Genomic DNA, 26,219 nt, shown 5'->3' with positions numbered 1-26,219 from the left:
TTGTTAAATAAAACCTCTGCCTTGTTTTTATGTTTTTAATGAATATTTAGGCCTTCTACGCTGCTGTACAGTATTTTACTGTTGGCCATTAAGGTGATACTTGGAGAGATGAGGGTTTTCTGAGCTGGTACTTGGTGAAACATGTTTGAGAACCACTGACCTATAGAGTCCATCTATAATGCATCATGCATGTTTTTGGGGCAAAAAGAGACAGTAGTGACTGCTGCCCTAGGATCTCCAAATTGCAAATGTGTTTCAAAGAACTTGCATGACAAACAAGTGGCCGCGCCAGAGTCAGAGTGACAGGAGGGCAGGACAGCAGACATGCACATTGTGTGTGTGTGTGTGTGTATGTATGTGTGTGTGTGTGTGTGCGTGTGTGTGTGTCATTGTGTAAGTGTGCATGACACTAATGCACTGCTGTGAGCCAGAGGGATTCAACCTTTTGCAAGTGGCAAAGGCAGACATGATGAAGTCATGTTGACAGTCTGTAACCTTCGGTCAGACATCCTTTAACACAATTTTGCTGTTGCTTATTATTCTAATCCCAGGGCCAGTTTTTAAGCAGCCAACATCCTTCTTAAGATGGAGAAAACGGGGGTTAATATCAAATACAGTTAGGCAGGAAGAACTAGACAATATGAGATGTTTATCGTCTTCACAAGACTCAGGGGAACTCGGAGCCCGAGGCCATGAACGTTGCGTGGCTCAAGACTGGAGAAGGAAACTGAGCCCTCAGTGCACCCTGCTGTGCAAGTTGACTAGAGTTGCCGTTGCCAAGTACGTGTGTGCTAACCACTCGGGGTTTGGCCTTTAGACTTCTTAGCATTGACAAAAATAATATCATAAAAACAGTTTTTGTTTCAGGTTTGAGCACTTTCACATATATGTTCCCTGTTGCTTACTACATTTTCCACTAGCTATACTACTTTTTTAACAAGTCGCGATTCCTGTAGCTTAGCTACTTTTAGACCCATGTCGCTAGGAAATCATCAAAGCTATAAGCTACAAAGAGAGAGAATGGACTGTGAATCCAGGCCAAAAAGAAAAATATGGAGAAAATCCAATGACCTGGATGAATGAGAACATCCATACATACGGAGAAAATCCATGATGATCGGTTGGTGTTTCTACAATGAGTCACAATTGGCTAAGGTTAGGGCGAAACATTACAGACTGGCCAATCAGATGCAAGATAAGGCGGGTGATCGAAACTAGTAAGCAAAATCATAACAGACACGCACTTATGTCACATGACGACAAGGGAGTCGGAGACAGAGGGACGCTTCAAGCTGACCACTCAAAAAAAAAGAAACATACTTGAAAATGGCAGAGAGATTCTCTCCCGCAGATTACATTTTTCCTTTAGTGATGAAGATGACGTGCAGGAAACCCACAATAATGCGTGTCCTTGGCCATATTTAGAGAAATGTATGCGTTTAGAGAAAACAATGCCCAAAACCTTAGTTTTTAGTTGTTTATTCTGTAAACCAAAACCAAAACTGCTCTCTTCATCTCAGACATCCAACAAAAGTTTAGGAACACACATTAAGGTGAGCTGAGTTCATGAAGAGTTTTACTGCACATAAACATTACCAACTCTTCCCAAACAACACAAAAGTCATATGCTTTTTTGTGTTAAGATATAGATAGATGCTGTTTTTTTATACTGTACGTAGAGAAAATGAATGATATCATGATTAAATTTATTATTTCATGATTTATTTAATTATCCATCAAAGTCAGTGGGCGGATTCCAACACCTGATTGGTTAATCACTTGCAATTGTCTTTAAATTGTCTTCTTTTTTTAAATCAACATTTGTGTATTGATTTTTTTTATTAAATTTTTTGACGAAGGAGTTTTTTTTGATTGATTGAAACTTTTATTAGTAGATTGCACAGTTCAGTACATATTCCGTACAATTGACCACTAAATGGTAACAACCGAATACATTTTTCAACTTGTTTAAGTCGGGGTCTACGTAAATCAATTCATGGTACAAATATATACTATCATCATAATACAGTCATCACACAAGTTAATCATCAGAGTATATACATTGAATTATTTACATTATTTACAATCCGGGGGTTGGGATGAGGAGGGTTTGGTTGATAACAGCATACTTCAGTCATCAACAATTGCATCATCAGAGAAATTCTCATTGAAACAGTGTAGGTCTCACTTGGTATGATATGTACAGCGAGCAGACAAAATAGTGAGTTTAGAAAGCATAAGAACAAGTATATACATTAGAAATACATTTGATTATTTACATTTGGTTATTTACAATCCGGGGAGGTGGGATGTGGAAGGGGGAGGGTGTTAGTCAAGGGTTGAAGTTGCCTGGAGGTGTTGTTTTAGTGTGGTTTTGAAGGAGGATAGACATGCACTTACTTTTACACCTTGTTGGGAGTGCATTCCATATTGATGTGGCATAGAAGGAGAATGAGTTTAGACCTTCGTTAGATCGGAATCTGGGTTTAACGTGGTTTGTGGAGCTCCCCCTGGTGTTGTGGTTATGGCGGTCATTTACATTAAGGAAGTAGTTTGACATGTACTTCGGTATCAGGGAGGTGTAGTGGATTTTATAGACTAGGCTCAGTGCAAGTTGTTTTACTCTGTCCTCCACCCTGAGCCAGCCCACTTTGGAGAAGTGGGTTGGAGTGAGATGTGATCTGGGGTGGAGAACCTGACTAGCTAGTTAACATTAATACAAGACAATACAAATCAAATGTTATTCCCACCCAACCCAAAAAATTAATAAAAAAAATCTAATAAAACGAGAATAAAAAAGTAAATAAAAAGTACAAATCAGTCAAATAAGTACAGGGAAATATTGATATAAAGCCACAGACAGCTGCACTTCTGAATGGCCTCAACATGGTGCAGCAATACATAAAAGCAAACAAAAGGCTCAACAATCAACCACAATTCAACCACATCTCTTCTTTACATCCATCCATTTTTTACCACATTTTAGGAAACCACCCCATACTTCCCGCAACTTCACAGAACAACCATTCAATGTCAGCCTAATATGTTCCAGTTTGAGAAAATGAAGATAAATGAAGATCATCTTTAATCCAGCGGTTGAATTGTCTTCTTGAAATTTACTAAGTGCGGAAACAACTCCAACAACGACAATAAATTCCTCTGATTTATCTGCTACAAAGGGACAAGCGGTAGAACATGGATGGATGGATGGATGGCTGTTCGGTGTCAGCAGGTCTTGCTTCCACATTCCCTGCAAGATCCAAAATATCTACCACCAACTCCCCATCTACATCCTCCTTCGTCGCCATGTTTGGAAACATTTCAAACCAAACCAATCATTGGACTCGATTCCTGTTAGCCCCGCCCACTGAGTTTGATGGGTGATTTTGACAGATTAAATAACACAGGTTAATAAATAACACAGGTTTATGAAATAATTAAATAAATCATTAAATCATGAAATAATTGCTTAAATAATTAAATAAACAATTTATTAAATTATTAAAGACTTCATTAAATATTGAAATAATTAAATTATTAAAGAATTAAATGTACTTTTAAATTAAATTAATTATTGGCACATTTAATAACCCATTTATGTACTTAATTACAATTTGAATACATTTTTGTCACATATATGTTATTATTTAAAGATTATTTTTTTAACATGTGACCCTCCATAGTGATAGACGATGAGAAACAGTATTGCTAAATTGTATGCAAATAAGTTTATTGATGAATATATAAAGGTATATTTGTTTGTCTAAAACCGTTATCCTGTGTTTTGATCATCATCATGATGAACAAATTAAAGGCAAAATAATGGATGAAAAAAACGTACTCTATCCATCCATTCATTTTCTACTGCTTGTCCCTTTTGGGAAATGGTTAAATAACTAAATATACGGGATCTTTCTGTGTGGAGTTTGCATGTCCTCCCCGTGACTGCGTGGGTTCCCTCCGGGTACTCCGGCTTCCTCCCACTTCCAAAGACATGCACCTGGGGATAAGTTGATTGGCAACACTAAATTGGCCCTAGTGTGTGTGTATGTGAGTGTGAATGTTGTCTGTCTATCTGTGTTGGCCCTGCGATGAGGTGGCGACTTGTCCAGGGTGTACCCCGCCTTCCGCCCGATTGTAGCTGAGATAGGCTCCAGCGCCCCCCGCGACCCCAAAGGGAATAAGCGGTAGAAAATGGATGGATGGATGGATAATGACACATTTAATAACACATGTATTTATTTAATTATAATAGAAATTAATTAATGACACATATGTAATCATCTAAAGATTATTTTTTAATATGTGACCCTACATAGTGATAGACGATGGAAAACATTATTGCTAAATTGTATGCAAAGACGTTTATTGATTAATAAAACAAGGTATTTGTTTGTCTAAAATTGTTATCCTGTGTTTTGATCAAGATCATGATGAACAAATTAAAGGCAAAATAATGAATAAAGAAAAACTTACACGATTTTGACCATTTTCAAGTAAAAAGTATCGGTATTAGCATTGGTAACACTGGCCCTGTATTTATTTGGTGTCGGGTCGATACAAAGAATTACAGTATCGCCCACGTCTCCTGCTTGTTCCCACGTTATCTTCTGCAACCATGTGGGGGGCGTGGTTGGGGCGTGGCCTTGGCAGTGTCGTCACCTTATCAGGAAGAGAAACACAAGCAACAAGGTGGCGGCGTCGGAAGCCACTAAAAAGGCGTAATGCCATTGCTTTTCCATGCCGAGAACACATTATAAACCATAGTTTTGAAAAGTAAACGCCATTTTTGGCGATACATGCATCGTACAAAAATACTTGGTCGGAGTTAACTTTTCTCGTGTTCGACCAAGGACGTCCAGCAAGGTGTCGTTACGGTAACTATACTTTTGATTTCTTTTTAACGTTCTTGCTATTATAGCTATTTCCACGAGTAACAACGACGCGGAACGTTGGCGAAAGTTAACTGTTTGTATAATTTCGAGAATAATTAAAACGTTTAAAGGCTGTCACCCTGAATGTATTGTAGTTCTGTGTAATAACTTTATCCTTATTACAATTTATGTTGTATTATGTGTTCATCACGTGGTTAGAGCAGTGTTTTTCAACCTTTTTTGAGCCAAAGCACATAAATAAAAAAAAAATAAAAATACGGAGGCACACCAGAAAAGGTTAACAAATGAAACTCCACAAGCCTTATTATTTTGAGTTTGTTGTTGTTTCCTGAGTGTAGTGCTTTAGTTCCTGTCTTGTGCGCTGTTATTTTGGTGACCCTTTCTGTTTTGTTGGTGTTCTCCTGTAGCAGCTTCACGCCTTCCTTCGTCTTTTGCCCGCACCTGCTTTGTATTCGCAATCAAGACTATTTAAGTTGTGCGTGCGCTATCCTTCTTTGTGGGGACATTGTTGATGGTCATGTCATGTTCGGATGTACTTTGTGGACGCCGTCTCTGCTCCACACGCTGTAAGTTTTTGCTGTCGTCCAGCATTCTGTTTCTGTTTACTTTGTAGCCAGTTCAGTTTTACTTTTGTTTTGCATCGCCATCCCTATGCTTCAGTGCCTTTTCCTAGCGGGACTTGTCTTTTGTTCAGTTTTGGTTTAAGCGTTGCATACCTTTTTACCTGCAAGCTGTCTCCCGCTGTGCTCTGCATATTGGGATCACGACAAAGTGGGGATGTCTGATAATGGCTTTTTGCCGATATCCGATATTCAGATATTGTCCAACTCTTTAATTACCGATACCGATATCAACCGATACCGATATATACAGTCGTGGAATTAACACATTATTATGCCTAATTTGGACAACCAGGTATGGTGAAGATAAGTTCCTTTTTACAAAAAATAAAAAAAATAAGATAAATAAATTAAAAACATTTTCTTTAATACAAAAAGAAAGTAAAACAATATAAAAACATTTACATAGAAACTAGTAATTAATGAAAATGAGTAAAATTAACTGTTAAAGGTTAGTACTATTAGTGGACCAGCAGCACGCACAATCATGTGTGCTTACAGACTGTATCCCTGCGGACTGTACTGATATATATTGATATATAATGTAGGAACCAGAATATTAATAACAGAAAGAAACAACCCTTTTGCGAGGGAAGTTTTTTGGGTTGGTGCACTAATTGTCAGTGTATCTTGTGTTTTTTATGTTGATTTAATAAAAAAAAAATTAAAAAAAAGATACCGATAATAAAAAAAACGATACCGATAATTTCCGATATTACATTTTAAAGCATTTATCGGCCGATAATATTGGCAGGCCGATATTATCGGACATCTCTACGACAAACCATCCTCGACGCGTTCCGACTTCTACAAAGCAATGAACTACCTGCTGCCCCTTACTGATATGGAGTACTACATGGTTACCCTGCCAAGCTCTACACAGCACAGGCACTAGACAACGGCACATTATTATAAATATCCATCCCATCCATCCATCCATCTTCTTCCGCTTATCCGAGGTCGGGTCGCGGGGGCAGCAGCCTAAGCAGGGAAGCCCAGACTTTCCTCTCCCCAGCCACTTCATCCAGCTCCTCCCGAGGCGTTCCCAGGCCAGCCGGGAGACATAGTCTTCCCAACGTGTCCTGGGTCTTCCCTGTGGCCTCCTACCGGTTGGACGTGCCCTAAACACCTCCCGAGGGAGGCGTTCGCGTGGCATCCTGACCAGATGCCCGAACCATCTCATCTGGCTCCTCTCGATGTGGAGGAGCAGTGGCTTTACTTTGAGCTCCCCCCGGATGGCAGAGCTTCTCACCCTATCTCTAAGGGAGAGCCCTGCCACCCGGCGGAGGAAACTCATTTCGGCCGCCTGTACCCGTGATCTTGTCCTTTCGGTCATAACCCAAAGCTCATGACCATAGGTGAGGATGGGAACGTAGATCGACCGGTAAATTGAGAGCTTTGCCTTCCGGCTCAGCTCCTTCTTCACCACAACGGATCGATACAGCGTCCGCATTATTGAAGATGCCGCACCGATCTCACGATCCACTTTTCCCTCACTCGTGAACAAGATATTATAAATATTGATTTGCAAAAAATATTTTTTGTACCAATTAGGTAAAGTTGCATAATTTCCCACGGCACACTAGACAATATCTCATGACACTAGTCCGCAGCACAGTGGTTGAAAAACACTGGGTTAGAGTGTTCGCCCTGAGATTGGCAGGTTGTGAGTTCAAACCCCAGCCGAGTCATACCAAAGACTATAAAAATGGGACCCATTACCTCCCTGCTTGGCACTCAGCATAAAGGGTTGGAATTGCGGGTTAAATCACCAAAATGATTCCTGAGTGCGGCCACCGCTGCTGCTCACTGCTCCCCTCACCTCCCGGGGGGTAGAACAAGGGGATGGGTCAAATGCAGAAGGTAATTTCACCACACCTAGTGTGTTTGTCTCACTGTCAGTGGTACTTTACCTTAACATGAGCGCTTTTAAGGATTCATTCACAAGAAACCAGTGTGGTTACTAAAACATTTCTGAAGTTGGCAAAGGGAAAAGTTACCAAAGAGATAATTTGTGGGGTTTTTAAGGGTTTTATGTGTGTACAAGTTCAAAGAGTAATTGATTTACATAAACCAAGTAGTATCAGACTGGTCTTGTAAAGACGATTCCAGCGAGTAAGTATCATTTTCATGTGATAAATATTCAGAAAGTTATGGATTAATAAAACCGATGAAAATGCACTAATTTCTGGTCAACCCTGTATGATAGTGAAGTGAATTATATTTATATAGCGCTTTTTTCTAGTGACTCAAAGTGCTTTACACAAGGAAACCCATTTTCTAAGTTACATTTTTTAAACCAGTATGGGTGGCACTGGGTGAAAGTGGGCGAAGTGTCTTGCCCAAGGACACAACAGCTGTGACTAGGATGGCAGAAGCGGGGATCGAACCTAGAACCCTCAGGTTGCTGGCACGGCCGCTCTACCAACCGAGCTACGCTGCCCCACAACAATAATAAATGTGATACATTTCCACGTGCCCTGTCATGTTGCAAGTATTTGTCTTTTGTGCAAGATCACGCTGACTCTGATGTAGGACATGTCATTTGAGATGCAGACATAATAGGAATTCTAAATTTTGACTGCAGCTTAATTAATCTAACCCCGAATCTATGCAGAATTAGCACAAGAATGACAGCATGCAGCTCATATTTGTGCCAACAAACCAGAAGTAAGGATTTCCTCTTATTTGTCAGCGCACAATGCCGGATGAGATGCAAAGAGCTTTAATCCGGAGCCGAGGCGACGCAGGAGGATGCGGGCCTCTGGAAGGATGCGCGTTTGAAGCCGGCGATCAACTAGTCGGCATCTTGGGCACCGGCGACTTCTCCCGCTCACTTGCCAGGAGACTGGTGGCTTCTGGTTACCAGGTGGTCGTGGGGAGTCGAACCCCCAAACGCTGTCTAATGCTGTTTCCTGAAGAGGCAGAGGTGAGAGACAGTCAGCTTGCTTCTTGTTGATTATTAACATAATCTTAATTTTTTTTATATTAGACTTTTTCATCCAATAAGGAGTCATTTCAGGACACTTAATTAAACCAGTGTCTTGCAAATTACTTTTAAAAAGTAATTAATTATAGTTAGATGTTACTTTACCCCAAAAAAATATTGAATTGCTCTTTAATACATTTAACTATTAGGGGAAAGTAATTGATGTGTTACTTTTAAAAAAAACTTCAAATATCTGGCATATGACATATAACATCTTTCAACTGAAAGATGTTTCATGAGAGTGACTGATTGAAACTTATTAGTAGATTGTGTTTAATGTAAATACTGTACATTAGTAGATTGCACAGTTCAGTACATATTCCGTACAATTGACCACTAAATGGTAACACCCGAATAAGGTTTTCAACTTGTTTAAGTCGGGGTCCACGTATTCAATTCATGGTAATGAACCTTTTAAAAAGGTGGTGCCTGCTGCCTTGTGATTTGTGACGTCAGCGAGAATTAAACTGTATAATGACACTATCTAATTAAATAAGTAATACAGTCATATACCAGAATGCTAATAGTTTCCATGCTGCTGTTGCCCTGAAAATGTTTTTTTGACTAAAATACTATCTGTTCTTTTAATTTTTAAATGTGTTTGTTTGATATTCATTGTAAAGTTCAGCTGTTTTTTCAGTGGGGCCCTGGCTCCACTGCAAGCATGAATTAATAAAGTCAAGTCAATGCGCTCAGAGCAGCATTTTAGCTAAGCTGTGTTTGATAGCTTAGCAGCAGCAGTGTGTTGGCAATGGCGGCAGCTCTGTTGAATCATTTCACTGGATTGTGTCAGTGCTAGTTAAGAGATTGAATGTGCTTCAATGGCTGTCTTGTTTCCTTGTCCAAAAACTGGGTATTGTAGAATTGCAAGTTTGTCAATTATTTGATTTGTTGTTCATTATTCCCATGTAGTAGTAGTAGTAGTAGTGTGCGTTTGTGTACATGTGTTTGTGTGTGTGTATTTAGCCTGTAATGTTTGCTGTGTGATGTTTCCTCTTCCAGTTTAAAATCAAATTAATTTTAGTGTGGTGCTGGTTGTTGCTTTCATTTGTAAAATAAAAAAAAAAAGTTACTTCCTGTATTGAAATTGCTGTCTTGTTGACATGAAACCATGTCAAAAGTAGTGCCACATTACATCAAACGCATCGACAACGGCGTTGTAACGTACGTACTTACTTAATCCTCTTCGCCCTTTTTAGAGCATAAGGTCTCAATGAGTTGTCTCCACCTGTAACGTACGTAAAAGTAATTAGATTACTACTTGTAACGCCGTTAGTAATGTAGTTAGTGGCTGTTGGGCGCGTTACTATGTGCCCGCGATAGACAATGTTTATAACACTACTTTTCTCTGTGGAGGACATTTTTGTGGCTGCCAGATAGAACTAGCCGCTAACACAGGTTTGACTTTACTATGTCATGCATTAATAGACAAGTCCACCCCATATTCAAAATGGCCCCATCCTTCAATTTGTTTTGTCGTATGTTATCCTCCAAGATAGTGCTGTGCGATTTTACGATATGTATCGTAATATATAACACAAAAATGTCTATAGTACAATATAAATCTCTATTGTTTATATCGAAATGTTTACGTCTGGGCTGCAGCTAATGTAACTGCAGCAATCTTGCTACCTTGTGGGAGCATGTTTATGTCATTTGAAAGTACTTTAATTCAGCAGGATGGATGTCAACAACATTACAAAGTTGGTAGACCACAATAGAAGCTAAACCAACAAAACCCAAATAAATCGGTTCCAGAAAGAGGAACTCCTTTGTTTGGATTTTAAAAAGTCAGACACCGATCTAACAAGGGTAGGCTAAACTGCAAAACATGTCACTTGAACACGTCCATTCTATCCTATTACTTGAAGACACAGCATGAAAAACCGTACAGAGCAGTTTTTAAATGCGACCAAGTACTAGTGTTACCTCAAAACCACGAAGAAAAACACTAAACAAGCCTGTTAGTGTTGTTGTCCTCCGGCACCGTATATGACAAGCAGTCCTGCAGACACCGAGAAATGACAGATGCCATCTCTAAATTATATCAAAAGGGCTGGTATTAACTATACTTTAATTATCTTGTCCATTTTATGTATAAAACACTATGCCTTATAAATAAAAGGAGAAAAACAAGTGAAATTGGCATTAGTTTTATTTGTGTCAGGCAAATTCCCAGATAAAATGAAAATAACAAAAATCGTACAGATTTATAAGACTGGAGACAAACATCAGTTTACAAACTACAGACCTTTTCTGTATTTTCTAAAATCATTGAAAAATTGTTTAACAACAGATAAGACAAATTAATGAATAAAAACGAAACACTCAAAGACAACCAATACGGATACAGAGCCAACATCTCAACATCAATGGCATTAATCGAAATAACGGACACCACAAATGCAATAGATAGTAAAAAATGTGCTGCTGCAGTGTTTATGGATTTAACAAAAGCATTTGACACAATTAATCATAGCATCTTAATAAACAAATTTGAACGGTATGACATCAGAGGGTTGGTCTTGAACTGGATAAGAAGCTACTTAACCAACAGGAAGCAATACGTGAAGATAGGAGAACACACTTCCACAGAGCTAAACATATCTTGTGGCGTACCTCAGGGATCAATACTCGGACCAAAATTGTTCAATCTCTATATGAATGGTATTTGTAAAGTTACAAAGGACTTCAAGTTAGTATTATTTGCAGATGATACAACTGCATTTTGTTCAGGAGAGAACAAACAGAAGATAATACAAATAATAACAGAAGAAATGACCAAATTAAAAAGATGGTTTGACAAAAACAGACTATCTTTGAATCTCAGTAAGACTAAAATAATGCTATTTGGTAACAGTAGAAGAGAAAGTCAAACACAAATACAGATAGACAGAGTAGATATTGAAAGGGTAAAATAAAACACATTTTTGGGTGTAATAGTAGATGATAAAATTAATTGGAAACCTCATGTAAGAAATATACAACATAAAGTAGAAAGAAACACATCAATAATGAATAAAGCAAAACATTTTTGTAGACCAAAAATCACTTCATATTCTTTACTGCTCACTAGTGTTACCATATCTGAGTTATTGTGTAGAAATATGGGGAAACAACTACAAATGTACACTTCATTCACTAACGGTGTTACAAAAAAGATCAATTAGAATAATACATAATGTTGGATATAGAGAACATACAAACCCTTTATTTATTAAATCACAATTATTGAAATTCAACAATTTGGTGCATTTTCAAACAGCTAAAATTATGTATAAAGCAAACTATAACCTGCTACCCAAGAATGTACAACAATTCTTCTCAACAAAAGAGGAGAAATATAACCTTGGAGGAAAATCTAATTTAAAACATTTGTATGCTCGTACAACACTTAAAACCTTTAGTATATCAGTATGTGGAATTAAATTATGGAACAGATTAAGTAAAGAAATCAAACAAAGCACCAATATGATTCAGTTTAAGAGACTGTTCAAACTACAAGCGTTCACAAAGTACACAGAACAAGAATTATGATGAACATCTTGAACCCTTTTTTTCCCTATTTTTTTATTGAGACAAAGATTATTTATGTATTTAATATTTGTTTGCTTACTATGGTATATTATTTATTTGTTCACTCTTCTGTTACAGAGAACAAGGAAATTAGATAAAATTGCTATGGTATGAAAAGGGGTAGGATTAAATAAGCTCGGCTTCTTCCTACTGCTTTTCGGACGTGCTGTAATGAAACAACTGGAAATGTGTGATGCATTACATTGTATCGTATGCATGTTCCAAATAAACTGAAACCGAACTGAACTGAAGAATAGTTACGGAATATGGTACTTTTTTGGCACCAACCAAATTACTCCAGAAGTACTGAAAGCGGAATCAGCCAAATGACATCAAGATAATGTTGCAATTTTAAATCCTAACAAAGAAATTGACTCAAAAAATGCTCCAACATATGTAAAGTAAGGCTCAACCTTTCCAAAAATGCGCTCGCTTGATACTAATATACATTGGCTTTGCTCGTGATTAACATTAGCGATTTTACATGGCGATTTCAACACCTCCAAATTTTTTATTGAAAACTACAACTAAGATGCACGTTACAATCAAAAAGCTGGTGTGTAATAACTCCAATACTTACAGTATTAACACTTTTTAGGGCACAACAAAAGACTAGACCGCAAAGACTGAACTGTCTATCCAACACACCTTAAACTATGCACTACTGTCATCTAACGTCTTGGACTTGCAACTATAATTGACACTCATCCATCCATCCATTTTATACCGCTTGTCCCTCTCTCTCGCATGGGGGCTGGGGCCTAAACCAGAAATGTAAAAATAAAACAAGATACAACAACTGGACAGCAGTTATCATAATCGGCTAATTTTTGAATATATATTTTTATATTATTATTTTATATTCTATTTTGAATCTATAAACATTTGATTTTAAAAAAAATACATCAAAAACAGTTAATGATTTTAACACACACAGAATAACCAAAAATTGGTACTGTTAAGTACCAGTATCGATTGCTAGGTACTGGGAATTGGTACCATATCGTTTCAAATGTGAACGATACCCATCCCCGCATAATTTTATGAAAAAATGTTTTTTTGCGATATAAAATGACCTTGTTCGGGATATATATGTTTGTTCGTATCGCACGGCACTACTCCATGAACCTGCTGCCTGACTCACAAAACCAACACCATTCCACTTTTGTTTCAAAGTCTGCTGAGAAGCACTGACGACTAATTTCTTCTTTCGTGCGCCTCCCAGGTGACCTCCCAGCTGGAGGCGGTCAACAAGGTGGACCTGGTCTTCGTTGCCGTCTTCCCAGAGCACTACTCCACATTGCAGGAGTTGAAGCCGACGCTGGCTGGGAAGACGTTGGTGGACGTTAGCAACGGCTTGCACGTCAAGCGAGGCGGGCCGTCCCACGCAGAACGGCTGGCCGACATGTTTCCTGAGAGCTCCATAGTGAAAGGGTTCAACACAATATCGGCGTGGGTGCTTCAGACCGGCCCTCGAGATGGAAACAGGCAGGTAGGAGTATTGGAGGCCCCGTGGTTACCTCTGCTACTCGGGAAGATAGTTTGAGTTAGTTCTTGTTACCCTTCTTGTCCAGGTGTTCTTGTGCAGTGACAGCAGCCATGCCAAGAGCTCAGTCATGGCACTGTGTCGCAGGATGGGCTTCTGTCCTGTCGATATGGGGCCACTATCCTCTTCTGTGGAGATAGAAAACCTCCCCCTCTACCTATTTCCTTCCTGGGGCACCCCCATCCTCATCAGCGTGATCCTCTTCCTCTTCTTCTACTTGTACAACTTTGTCCGTGACGTCTTGCATCCCTTCGTCACCGGAGGAAAGAGCGTCTTCTACAAAATGCCCATTGAGACGATCAACGTCACTCTACCCTCCGTCGCCTTGGTGATGCTGGCGCTCGTCTACATGCCGGGCCTGTGCGCCGCGGCGCTCCAGCTCTGGCGGGGCAGCAAATACAATCGATTCCCCAACTGGCTTGACAAATGGCTCGTCAGAAGGAAGCAGTTTGGGCTGTGCAGCTTCCTGTGTGCGGCCATGCACGCCATCTACAGTCTCTGTCTGCCCATGAGGCAGTCGGCCCGCTACAAACTCCTCAACGCCGCTTTCAAACAGGTGAGGGACATGACCCTGGGGTGCGAGTCTACCGCTGTGGGCTATTCAATCAGTCATGTGCGGAACTGTGTGGCGTGCAGGTGCAAGAGGGCGTGGAGAACACCTGGAGTGACGGGGCGGTGTGGAGAATGGAGCTGTACCTCTCGGTGGGCATCTTGGCGCTCGGAATGCTCTCTTTGCTAGCCGTCACTTCGCTGCCCTCAGTGGCTGACAGCATCAACTGGCGAGAGTTCAGCTTCATACAGGTAAGACACCCAGTGTGATCAGATCCAGGGATGGCACACACCTGGAAGAAGAAGGGAGAAAATGTAGTGAAATCATTTCCAAGGGTCAAATAGGGCTGGACAATTACCGTTATTACGGACTATAAGCCGCTACTTTTCTCCTACGCTTTGAACACTGCGGATTATAAAATGGTGCGGCCAATATATGGATTTTTCTTTGCTGACGTCCATAATTTAAAATAGTTTTAAAAAAAACAAGCAAAAACACTGAAAAGGTGGGTTACTTTTTGTGCTATGGCGCCATCTTTTGGACAAGTTTGCTCACTGCAGGTGCTGCAGTGCCCTTCTGTTTCCAGCTTCCAGCCGACCATTGCGTTTTTGCTCGTATGGATTCTTCATTCATCACGCCAAGCAACGTTTACATTTTACAATATAACTAAAACAATTCATACTTACTAAACCGTCCCATGTGTGATGTCTGTATGAGTGTTTTAATGCATATTTGTACGTCCTATCGTAATGTAATCAAGCTGGCGTCTATAGCATAAGCTAATATGCTAATAACACGTTTACAAGTGCCCGTCTTAGTATTATTAACTTACAATGTCATTCTTTTTGTATTGTTTTGTAAATTTAATCAAACGTTTTGGTGGACTTATGGAGTCTGTTTAGTTGATTGGAGTGCGAGCTTCCGCAGGTAGTGGGTCCATGACGATGACTTCTGTTTTGTTTGATCAGCCGTTTTACTGCCGTGTTACAGACACCGTTTGGAAACAGTTAAGGTATGTAAATAAACACTTACTTAATATTTCTGTGTACATAACACATTTTGCAACATACTGTATATATCTGTGGCTTATAGCCCAGTGCGGCTAATAATATTAAAAAAAAAAAAATTCTTCTAAAATGTAGTGGCTAATACAGTAAGCAAATTTAAATACTGTTTCAATTTTTTAATCCTCACGAACATAAAATGTTATAATCAAATCTAACAATTAATGGGCCCTAAACTTGTAACGGTGAAACGCATGAGTGAGCGTATAAGTGGGGGGAAAAAAGACCCTATCTACTAGAAGTTTAGGGTCTCACTATGGTTGCTACTTTTTATTTGACACAGTGCTATTATGCCTAAACACCAATCACTAAACTCAACAAAAAAGGTATATGATTTCCGCATTTCGACGGAATCACATAATCGGCCAATAAAACAGAATCCCCTGTTAAACGCAGAATATCACGAAAATGGGCTTTAATGTGAGTAAAATGCTGTCATTTGGAGAAGAAACATTCGTTTGGGAAAATAATGTGTCTGGTACCGCTCCTTCCTCCCCGAAACACTCAAAACACAAACTACGCAAAATGAAATTGCCTCCAGTCTTCTGTAGGTGACGTTAGCAGGCTGATGCAGGCCAGCCCACATTTTGAAGCTAAAAGTGGGTGTTCCAAAATGTGTAGAAACATGTTAGAAAACAAGCCTAAAATCACTACTGTGTTTATTTTGGGAGTAATTCTACCTGAAGACCCAATTTTTAGGTTCAGAACTCTGAAACATATGCCAATGTTGTCTACATCAGAGGGGGCTTTCTTATATGACAACAATGAGCTATGTTCTATGTGTGTGTTCCTCTTTTATGTACTAATGAAATGAGTTGAAGAAAAGCTGAGTTCACGTAAAAAAAAAAAAAGAAAAGAGTACCATATTTTCAGGACTACAAAACTGCACCCACTAAATGTCAGAAAAAAATGAATGTTTACGTTTATTAGCCGCACTGGACTATATACACGTCATGAAATGAGTTATTTACGCAGAAATATCTTCTAAATGTTTATTTACATACCAGAGTTTCCCCTTCATGTAACTGAACGTGGCGCATCGCCACAGCAAAATCATGGCCGCCGCACCTTCAGTTCAGTTCAGTTTCAGTTTATTTGGAACACGCATACGATGCAATGTAATGCATCACCTATTTCTATTTGTTTCATTACAGCACGTCCGAAAAGGAGTAGGAAGAAGCTGAGCTTATTTTATCCTACCCCTTTTCATACCATAGCAATTTAATCCCATTTCCTTGTTCTCTGTAACAGAACAGTGAATAAGTAAATAATATACCATAGTAAGTAAACAAATATTAAATACATAAATAATCTTTATCTAAAAAAAACAAAACGATTCAAGATGTTCATCATAATTGTTCTTCTGTGTACTTTGTGAACACTTGTAGTTTGAACAGTTTCTTAAACTGAATCATATTGGTGCTTTGTTTGATTTCTTTGGTTAATCCATTCCATCATTTAATTCCACATATTGATATGCTAAAGGCCTTAAGTGTTGTGCGTGCATACAAATGTTTTAAATGAGATTTTCCTCTAAGGTGATATTTCTCTTTTGTTGAGAATCATTTTTGTACATTCCTAGGTAGCAGGTTATAGTTTGCTTTGTACATCATTTTAGCCATTTGCACATGCACCAAATCGTTGCATTTCAATATTATATAAAAGGTATGTTCTCAATATCCAACATTATGTATTATTCTAATTGATCTTTTTTGTAACACCGTTAGTGAATGAAGCAAACAATTGTATTTTTTTCCCCTATTTCTACACAATAACTCAGATATGGTAACACAGCAGTGAAGAATATGAAGTGATTTTTTTGTCTTGAACATGTTTTGCTTTATTCATTGACGTGTTTCTTGCAACTTTATGTTGTATATTTTTTACATGAGGTTTCCAGTTCATTTTATCATCTACTAATACGGCCACAAATGTGTTTTATTTTGCCTTAAAGGCAAGTTTTTTTTTGTTTTTTTTTCACATGAAAACAAATTAAATTAATGCATTGTAGACTTCAGAAGAAGTCAAAAGTCAGACGCTCGCTACTTTTAACTTTTATTGAGAATCTTATGATAACAACCGGCCCAATTCCACAGGTCCAATTCCTCCGTGCTTCCCCGGACATAGAACACTTCCTCATTCTACGCCAATCCGCTTTTTAAGGCAAGGACGGTGTGTTTGAGATCATTGGAAAATTAACATGATATCAAAACCACACAAACATGAAACATTACCACCAGCAGGTCGTTACACTCTGAATGGATCTATAGAGCCTAGTATTTGCACACTATTGAAAAGTGATGCATCGAAATTCGGCCGCTAGAAAAATACTTTTGATCACCGAAACTGGACACACGCGATTGTCTGGAGCGTAGTCAGCATGTCTGCGATGTAAACATAACTTTAACATATCCCACATAAACCCTCTTTATATATAGCTTATATATTGCTACAAAACTTACAAAATCTGCAATATTAAAAGGACAATATTGGCTTTTAAGGAGAGAAAGTCCAACTGGAGCAGCAGCGCCAAGCACGTGTGACGTCATGCTTGCTGCAGCTGACTTTTTATTGGAGACATCGATGGACAGAAGTAGAGTCTCTAAACACGAGTACATTCTATACTAACACTAGAAAAAGATGCTAGTTTGGTTGCGAGTGGTTCTTAATGAAGAAAAAGTCAGTAAAAGTCTCAAGACACTTGAAAAATTCTCAACAAAGTACATTTTACAATAAGCAGCAACAATTAGATAATAAAATATGTTAATACTAACACATATTTGTTTAAAATCACATCATAGCCAATTCCACGATTACGGTGACCTACCGCCACAGGTATCTTGGCAATCAAAGGTAATCCCTACATATCTTAAGTGTTTCCAAACGGTCTCTGTATTACGGCAGTAAAACGGATGATCAAACAAAACAGAAGTCATCGTCATGGACCCTCTAGCTGAGGAAGCTAGCTCTCCAATCAGCTAAAAAGACTCAACAACTCCACAGTGATGTTTTGGTAAATTTACTGAGGAATTTGTGAAACTGGAACGATACAAAAAAAAAATTCCATTGTAAGTTAATAACGCTAACACAGACGCTCGTAAACTTTTTAGCATATTAGCTAATGCTAATATGGCGCTAGCTTGATTACATTACGATAGCGCGTACAAATATGCATGAAAACACTCATTACACATGGGACGATTTTGCAAGTAAGAATTATTTTAGTCATAAAACTTGCCAACGTTGCGTGGAGTGATGACTAAAGAATCCATATGAGTAGAAAGTTGTGGGCTATAAGAAGACGGAAGGGCACTTGTACTTCCGGTTTAAACAGCAGGAAACACTGTAAAGGTTCACCCAGCAGCACCTGCAGTGAGCAAACTCGTCCTAAAGATGGCACCATAGCACAAGCAATACCACACCTTTTCATTGTTTTTGCATGTGTTTTATGAAAACTATTTGCGTCAGGGCCATCAGCGAAGACAAATCCATAAATTAGCTGCATCGTTATATAAGCAGCAGGGTTCAAAGCGCAAAGGATTATGGTCCAGAATATATACCAGAATATTTTAACTTTCTTTCTTTACAAAATTGCCAACTAACACCTGAACTGCTTGGTTGGAATGTCTGAAGACTGGCAAGCCTGACGTAGGTTCCCCTGGAGGGAAGTCACACATCCAAACAATGCGTGTCAACGTGTTTGCACTTTTGCAGCCACCTCAGTTCTCAAGTTAACACTTAAAGCTGCCATCTTTGTCGAGGCTCACACATTCCTCCCCCTTCCTCCTCGTCCTCCCTTTCATCCCGCCACTAAACTAATCCCCCGGCCGTCCGATTAGTCATGTCCCAACCGCCGGGCCTTCAATGAATTATTGCCCTCCTTTCAGCACTAGCCACCGATGAATGTTCCTGAGCAGCGCATCGCTTCAGGACAGACACTTGATCTTGCATCGGTCCAGTCGACTTCTTGCTCCCACATGGAACTTAGCACGGCATTTTAAAGGAAGCCCGTCTGGAAGTTGCTACTGTACAGTGTTGCTACTGCAGCCTGCTTTGCAAAGCAGAAGTAAAGTGTGTTGGAAAACACAACTCACTGTGGCGATGAGGAAGAGCCGAAGTATTTTGAACCCACGACCACTACCTGAGTCGATCTTGCCAAGTATTTTTGTAATTGGTGTGCTCCTGCTGATGTGAGTGACTCAGGTCACGAGTTTGCTCGGGGCTGTTCAGTGACCTTTGACCCAGAGAAAGTCCAACCAGTGCTGGCACGGCGACAGTGCTGCTCTTCCAGTTGGAAATGTCATACAAATGCAGGGTAGCCCCTCCCTATACGCAGATCATGCAAACTGTGCCCCATTTTGCGTAAAGGCCTGCGTGTAAAATGGTAATTGATGAAAGACAAGGCGCTTGACTGAAATTTTACCACCCCGATCCCCCTCCTGCTGCGTCACCTATAAGAATATACAGTGGAACCACAATCTACGAACCCCTCATTGTAGAAACGTTTCCATTTACCAACCACAGACTGAATAAAAATATGCTTTGGTGTGCGTACCTTGTACGGATGTTTCAGCCACACATTCCGTTTTGCGCCCGTCAGCACATCCATTGTTGGCAGGCTGATCCATCTCAGGTACACATGTGACGTCCGCAAACGAATCAAGTCTTCTGAACGGCTCTTTCGTGTGTGTGTGTGTGTGTGTGTGTGTGTGTGTGTGTGTGTGTGTGTGTGTGTGTGTGTGTGTGTGTGTGTGTGTGTGTGTGTGTGTGTGTGTGTGTGTGTGTGTGTGTGTGTGTGTGTGTGTGTGTGTGTGTGTGTGTGTGTGTGTGTGTGTGTGTGTGTGTGTGTGTGTGTGTGTGTGTGTGTGTGTGTGTGTGTGTGTGTGTGTGTGTGTGTGTGTGCACACACACACATACGTGTGTGTGCGTGCGTACGTACGTGTTGAAAAAAATGTTGCAATGGTGTGAGGCCTCAAATAAAAATTCTGCTAAGGGCCCCAATTTAGCAACTAATGGTCACTTTCACCCCCTACAGTCCACACTGGGCTATTGCGCCCTGTCCATGGCCACCGGCCACACGCTCCTCTTCGGCTGGGACCGCGCTTTCGACCCGGACCAATACCGCTTCTACCTGCCACCCACCTTCGTTCTGGTCCTCGTCCTTCCGATCACGGTCCTGCTGGGCCGCCTCGCCCTCCTGCTGCCCTGCATGGCCCACCGCCTCCAACAGATACGCCGCGGCTGGGAGAGGAGTCGGTACATCCACTTCATTTTGCCCAATGACGGCTGCTACAACGGCCTGGATGATGTCAGCAATGTTTGATGTGCACTGGACAAAAAGTAGAGCTCTTTGATCGTGCCAAACTTAGTTTATTGCGTGTAATTTAAAAAAAAAACAAAAAAACCAATCACTTCTGTTGACCTTCAATCTTTAACTGCAGGATTTTGACTTCTAATGTATTCCTTAGTCCTGCTGTGTGCGTCTAACTGCTGCCCTCTACATGCTCATGTCGTCTAAACTGGGGTCTAAACTTGTCCACCTATTTTAAAGAGCTTTGATTAAAGCCTTTTCTCCTCTTCAAATAACCTCCTGTTGAAAGAGACGTTAGTAGCTTGAATCTCTTTTTGAGGTCACAGACAAACATTTATAATGTGTGGATGCTGCCATCTTGTGGCGCTAGAAGACTTGTCACTTGATATCTGCTCAGGATGTAAGCCTCTTTAATCAGTCCTGGTTTTACCACACCTTCCACCCAAGCCATAATGTACTGTACTTGAGCAGGGCCGGCTCTAGATTTTTTGTGGCCCTATTTAAGTCTTTTATATTACCAGTCACTTCCTCCAGGAACTTGCAACCGCATCAATTCATGCAAATTTGAATTATGTGCGGCCTCTCAACTTTGTCTAACTTCCATGCACATTTTGACCAATAAGCGTCATTTTAAGCACTCAAATTTAAAATCTACCGTCTAATCAAAACTTATGTTTGTGTCTTGTGTACACAGGGACAACGTGTGACAATCTTATCAACTCTTTATTGCTCAAACGGCACATTTGTCGTCCTTCCTTCCAGCTCCGACCTACTTCCTGTTCCTGTCTACAGTGCTAAGCCTTCTGGGTAATGTAGACTATAAACATTTATTTCCTAATTTACACGTGTTAATATAGTTATCCAACACTCATTTATTTTCGGTAAGACAATAATTGAATTTCATTTGCAAAAAGGCAGCCTTTACAGTAAATGTTAGAGATGTTAAAGTGTGATGATAGTCTGTTTTTTTTACCAAAATAAATTATCATTTTAGATCGCCCTGAACAGTTCACAAATGCACTTGATGTGCGTGGGTAACATAAATTAACATTTAAAATGGACAAACATTTTTCAAGCGTAAAACATACAAAGAGAATGTCTGCAACTTGTGGACAACAGAGCAGATAGCAGACATTAAGCAAGCCTCAGTGGCCTAGTGGTTAGAGTGTCCGCCCTGAGATCGGTAGGTCGTGAGTTCAAAACCCGGCCGAGTCATACCAAAGACTATAAAAATGGGACCCATTACCTCCCTGCTTGGCACTCAGCATCAAGGGTTGGAATTGGGGGTTAAATCACCAAAAATGATTCCCGGGCGCGGCACCGCTGCTGCCCACTGCTCTCCTCACCTCCCAGGGGGTGATCAAGGGGATGGGTCAAATGCAGAGGACAAATTTCACCACACATAATGTGTGTGTGACAATCATTGGTACTTTTTAACTTTAACTTTAACTTTAGTCATGTTTATTTTTATAATCAGAATTATTACTATTATCATAAATTAAACCGTACAGTAATTTGATAATGAGCTCTGAGTATGTGCTTTTACTGCCATCTAGTGGCTGCTTTTAAGTCTCTGTGGTATAAAACAAGTAAAACATCAACACAGTATTAGTTTTATAATTTTTGTTGCAATCCTTTGCTTTTTGAGTTTAAGGTTACAAGGAACAATTCAAACATTGATAACAAATTAATTAAATCTCGAGGTGATTCAATGTTTTTGAAAGTAAATTCATTCTCAAAACATCGCATTTTTTGCCGCGACTTTCTGAAAAAGCTGCCGCGAATTCAGGCATGTTAGGCCGCAAAAATCGCACACACAAAAAAACTGGCCAGAACCAATTAACAGCAGCAATGACGAGTGTTTACGACTCTCAGCGTACCCAAAGTAGTGCAGTCTGCATAAAAGATAACCTGCTAAGTAAGGGCTTGAGTGGTTGCTGACCAGTGTGACTCCAAGATGCAGAGATGGCAAGCGACATGCAAGTAACGGATAAGGGATGATTAGATAAACAACAAACAGTGAACCAGCCCTGAAGGAGGGAACATGGTGGAACGAAACACAAGTAATTAACAAAGAGGAACATGTGTGCGGGCAGGACAAGAACAGAAAGTAAGGGTACTGCAGAACAGGGCTCAAACATGAAATATACTGTAGCCAAAATAAGACCACAATAACAGGAAATTGTATCAAACCAGAAAATAACGCACAAAGTCTGAACTGTCATGTGTGATTCGTGACACAACCAAAACATGTGCCAGTCTTCTCAATGTGATAACCTGGAAGCACAGTAGACGGCGCACTCCATGATCAGAAAGTCCACAATATTTACATGTCTTAGTTTCCTCCATGTTTTTCATAAAGGCTTTGAACCAGTGGCGTTATTTGACCTTTACACAGTATTCCTTTCGAACTTTAATCAAGGTTCCCAGAACGCACCACAATGATGTGCCCTTTTGAACTTTAATTAAGGTTCCCTGAATGCACCACAATGATGTGCCCTTTTGAACATTAATCAAGGTTCCTTGAATGCACCACAATGATGTGCTCTTTCCAACTTTAATCAAGGTTCCTTGAATGCACCACAATGATATGCTCTTTCGACCTTTAATCAATGTTCCTTGAGCGCAACACAACGATGTGCTCTTTCCAACTTTAATTAAGGTTCCTTGAATGCACCACAATGATGTTCTCTTTCAAACTTTAATGAAGGTTCCCTCAATGCACCACAGTTATGTGATCTTTCAAACTTTAAACATTGTTCTTTGAACGCACCACACTTACAGTATGTGCTCTTGCGAACTTTGTATAAGGTTCTCTGAATGCACCAAAATTGTGATCTTTTGGACTTTAATCCAGGGTCTTTGAAAGCACAACACAAATATGCTCTTTCGAACTTTAAATAAGGTTCCCTGAATTCACCACAATTATGTGCTCCTTAGAACTTTAATCAATGTTCATTGAATGCACCACATATACATGCTCTTTCGAACTTTAGTCAAGGTCCCTTAATGCAGTGGTTCTCAACTGGGGGTACTCGTACCCCTGGGGGTACTTGAAGGTATGCCAAGGGGTACGTGAGATTATTTTTAAAATGTCTGTCGAAAAGAATAGCAACAATGCAATATTCAGTGTTGACTGCTAGATTTTTTGTGGACATGTTCCATAAATATTGATGTTAAAGATTTCTTTTTTTGTGAAGAAATGTTTAGAATTAAGTTCATGAATCCAGATGGATCTCTATTACAATCTCCAAAGAGGGCACTTTAATTTGATGATTACTTCTATGTAGAAATCTTTGTTTATAATTGAATCACTTGTTTATTTTTCAACAAATTTTTAGTAGAGATGTCCGATAATGGCTTTTTGCCGATATTCCGATATTGTCCAACTCTTTAATTACCGATACCGATATCAACCGATACCGATATCAACAGATATATACAGTCGTGGAATTAACACATTATTATGCCTAATTTGGACAACCAGGTATGGTGAAGATAAAGTACTTTTTAAAAAAGATTATAAAATAAGATAAATGAATTAAAAACATTTTATTGAATAAAAAAGAAAGTAAAACAATATAAAAACAATTACATAGAAACTAGTAATTGATGAAAATTAGTAAAATTAACTGTTAAAGGTTAGCTGAAATAAGCTCCAGCGCCCCCGCGACCCCAAAGGGAATAAGCGGTAAAAAATGGATGGCTGGATGGGTTAGTACCATTAGTGGACCAGCAGCACGCACAATCATGTGTGCTTACGGACTGTATCCCTTGCAGACTGTATTGATATATATTGATATATAATGTAGGAACCAGAATATTAATAACAGAAAGAAACAACCCTTTTGTGTGAATGAGTGTGAATGAGGGAGGGTAAATGGGGGAGGGAGGTTTTTTGGGTTGGTTCACTAATTGTAAGTGTATCTTGTGTTTTTTTATGTTGATTTAATAATAAAAAAATAAAAATAAAAATACGATACCGATAATAAAAAAAACGATATAGATCATTTCCGATATTACATTTTAACGCATTTATCAGCCAATAATATCGGCAGGCCGATATTATTGGACAGCCCTAGTTTTTAGTTATTTTTATATCTTTTTTTCCAAATAGTTCAAGAAAGACCACAACAAATGAGCAATATTTTGCACTGTTATACAATTTAATAAATCAGAAACTGATGACATAGTGCTGTATTTTACTTCTTTATCTCTTTTTTTTCAACCAAAAATGCTTTGTTCTGATTAGGGGGTACTTGAATTAAAAAAAATGTTCACATGGGGTACATCACTGAAAAAAGTTTGAGAACCACTGCCTTAATGCACCACAATGATGTGCTCTTTCTAACTTTATTCAAGGTTCCTTGAATGCACCACAGTTATGTGCTCTTTCAAACTTGAATCAAGGTTCCTTTAATGGACCACAATTGTGTGCTCTTTCGAACTTTAATCAATGTTCCTTGAATGCACCACAAGTATGTGCTCCTTTGAACTTTAATCAAGGTTCCTTAAATGCACCACAATTATGTGCTCTTTTGAACTTTCATCAAGGTTCCTCGAATGCACCACAATTATGTGCTCTTTCGAACTTCAATCAAGCTTCTTTGAATGCACCACAGTCGTGTGCTCTTTCGAACTTTAATCAAGGTTTCTTGAATGCACCACAATTGTGTTCTTTCGGACTTTCATCAAGGTTCCTTGAATGCACCACAATTGTGTGCTGTTTTGAACTTTAATCAAGGTTCATTGAATGCACCGCAATTGTTTTTTTGAACTTTCATCAAAAGGTTCCTTGAATGCACCACAATTATGTGCTCTTTTGAACTTTCATCAAGGTCCCTTGGATGCACCACAATTGTGTGCTCTTTCGAACATGAATCAAGGTTCCTTGAATGCACCACAATTGATGGCTGTTTCGAACTTTAATCAAGGTTCCTTGAATGCACCACAATGGTGTGCTGTTTTGAACTTTAATCAAGGTTTCTTGAATGCACCACAAGCATATGCTGTTTTGAACTTTAATCAAGGTTCGTTGAATGCACTACTATTGTTTTTTCAAACTTTCATTAAGGTTCTCTGGATACGCCACAATTGTGTGCTCTTTCGAACTTCAATCAAGGTCCCTTGAATGCACCACAATTATGTGCTCTTTCAAACTTTAATCAAGGTTCCTTGAATGCACCACAATTTTGTGCTCTTTCAAACTTCAATCAAGGTTCCATGAATGCGCCACAATTGTGTTTTTTTGAACTTCAAGGTTCCTTGAATGCGCCACAATTGTGTTTTTTCAAATTTTCATCAAGGTTCCCTGAATACACCACAATTATGTGCTCTTTCGAACTTTCATCAAGGTTCCTTGAATGCACCACAATTATGTGCTCTTTCGAACTTTCATCAAAGTTCTTTGAATGCACATCAATTATGTGCTCTTTCGAACTTTAATCAAGGTTTCTTGAATGCACCACAATTGTGTGCTTATTCGAACTTTCATCAAGGTTCCTTGAATGCACCGCCGTACGCGCTATGAGATCCAAAAGTGACTCTTAAACGTAACTGTGTCCACAAATATATTTCTTATATTTTTACTTTCTTCTATCACCTCATCATGGTCACCACATTAGTCTCCATGCTGTTTGTGACCTTTGTATCTAGAAAGAATAGGACA

At 39.3% G+C, this 26,219-nt stretch overlaps 1 protein-coding gene across 3 annotated transcripts in view; it reads left to right on the top strand.

The window, feature by feature from the left end:
• The first annotated feature begins 4,649 nt into the window (after positions 1-4,649).
• Positions 4,650-26,219, top strand: part of LOC133622348 (metalloreductase STEAP3-like) — a 21,650-nt gene continuing 80 nt past the window's right edge. Inside the window, exons 1-6 of one of the 3 annotated variants that reach the window (XM_061984979.1) lie at positions 4,650-4,877; positions 8,211-8,444; positions 13,306-13,572; positions 13,655-14,182; positions 14,263-14,427; positions 20,276-23,663. In XM_061984979.1, the coding sequence (XP_061840963.1) occupies positions 8,217-8,444; positions 13,306-13,572; positions 13,655-14,182; positions 14,263-14,427; positions 20,276-20,563 (1,476 nt within the window). In that variant the 5' untranslated portion in view covers positions 4,650-4,877; positions 8,211-8,216 and the 3' untranslated portion in view covers positions 20,564-23,663. Of the gene's footprint in view, positions 4,878-5,280; positions 5,462-8,210; positions 8,445-13,305; positions 13,573-13,654; positions 14,183-14,262; positions 14,428-20,275; positions 23,666-26,219 lie in introns of those variants that run through there. The other 2 variants (XR_009817761.1, XM_061984977.1) reach the window with 2 other exon arrangements.

Source organism: Nerophis lumbriciformis, linkage group LG23, assembly GCF_033978685.3.
Source record: "Nerophis lumbriciformis linkage group LG23, RoL_Nlum_v2.1, whole genome shotgun sequence".
Taxonomy (NCBI): Eukaryota; Metazoa; Chordata; class Actinopteri; order Syngnathiformes; family Syngnathidae; genus Nerophis; species Nerophis lumbriciformis.
This window is presented reverse-complemented; position numbering and strand designations above follow the sequence as displayed.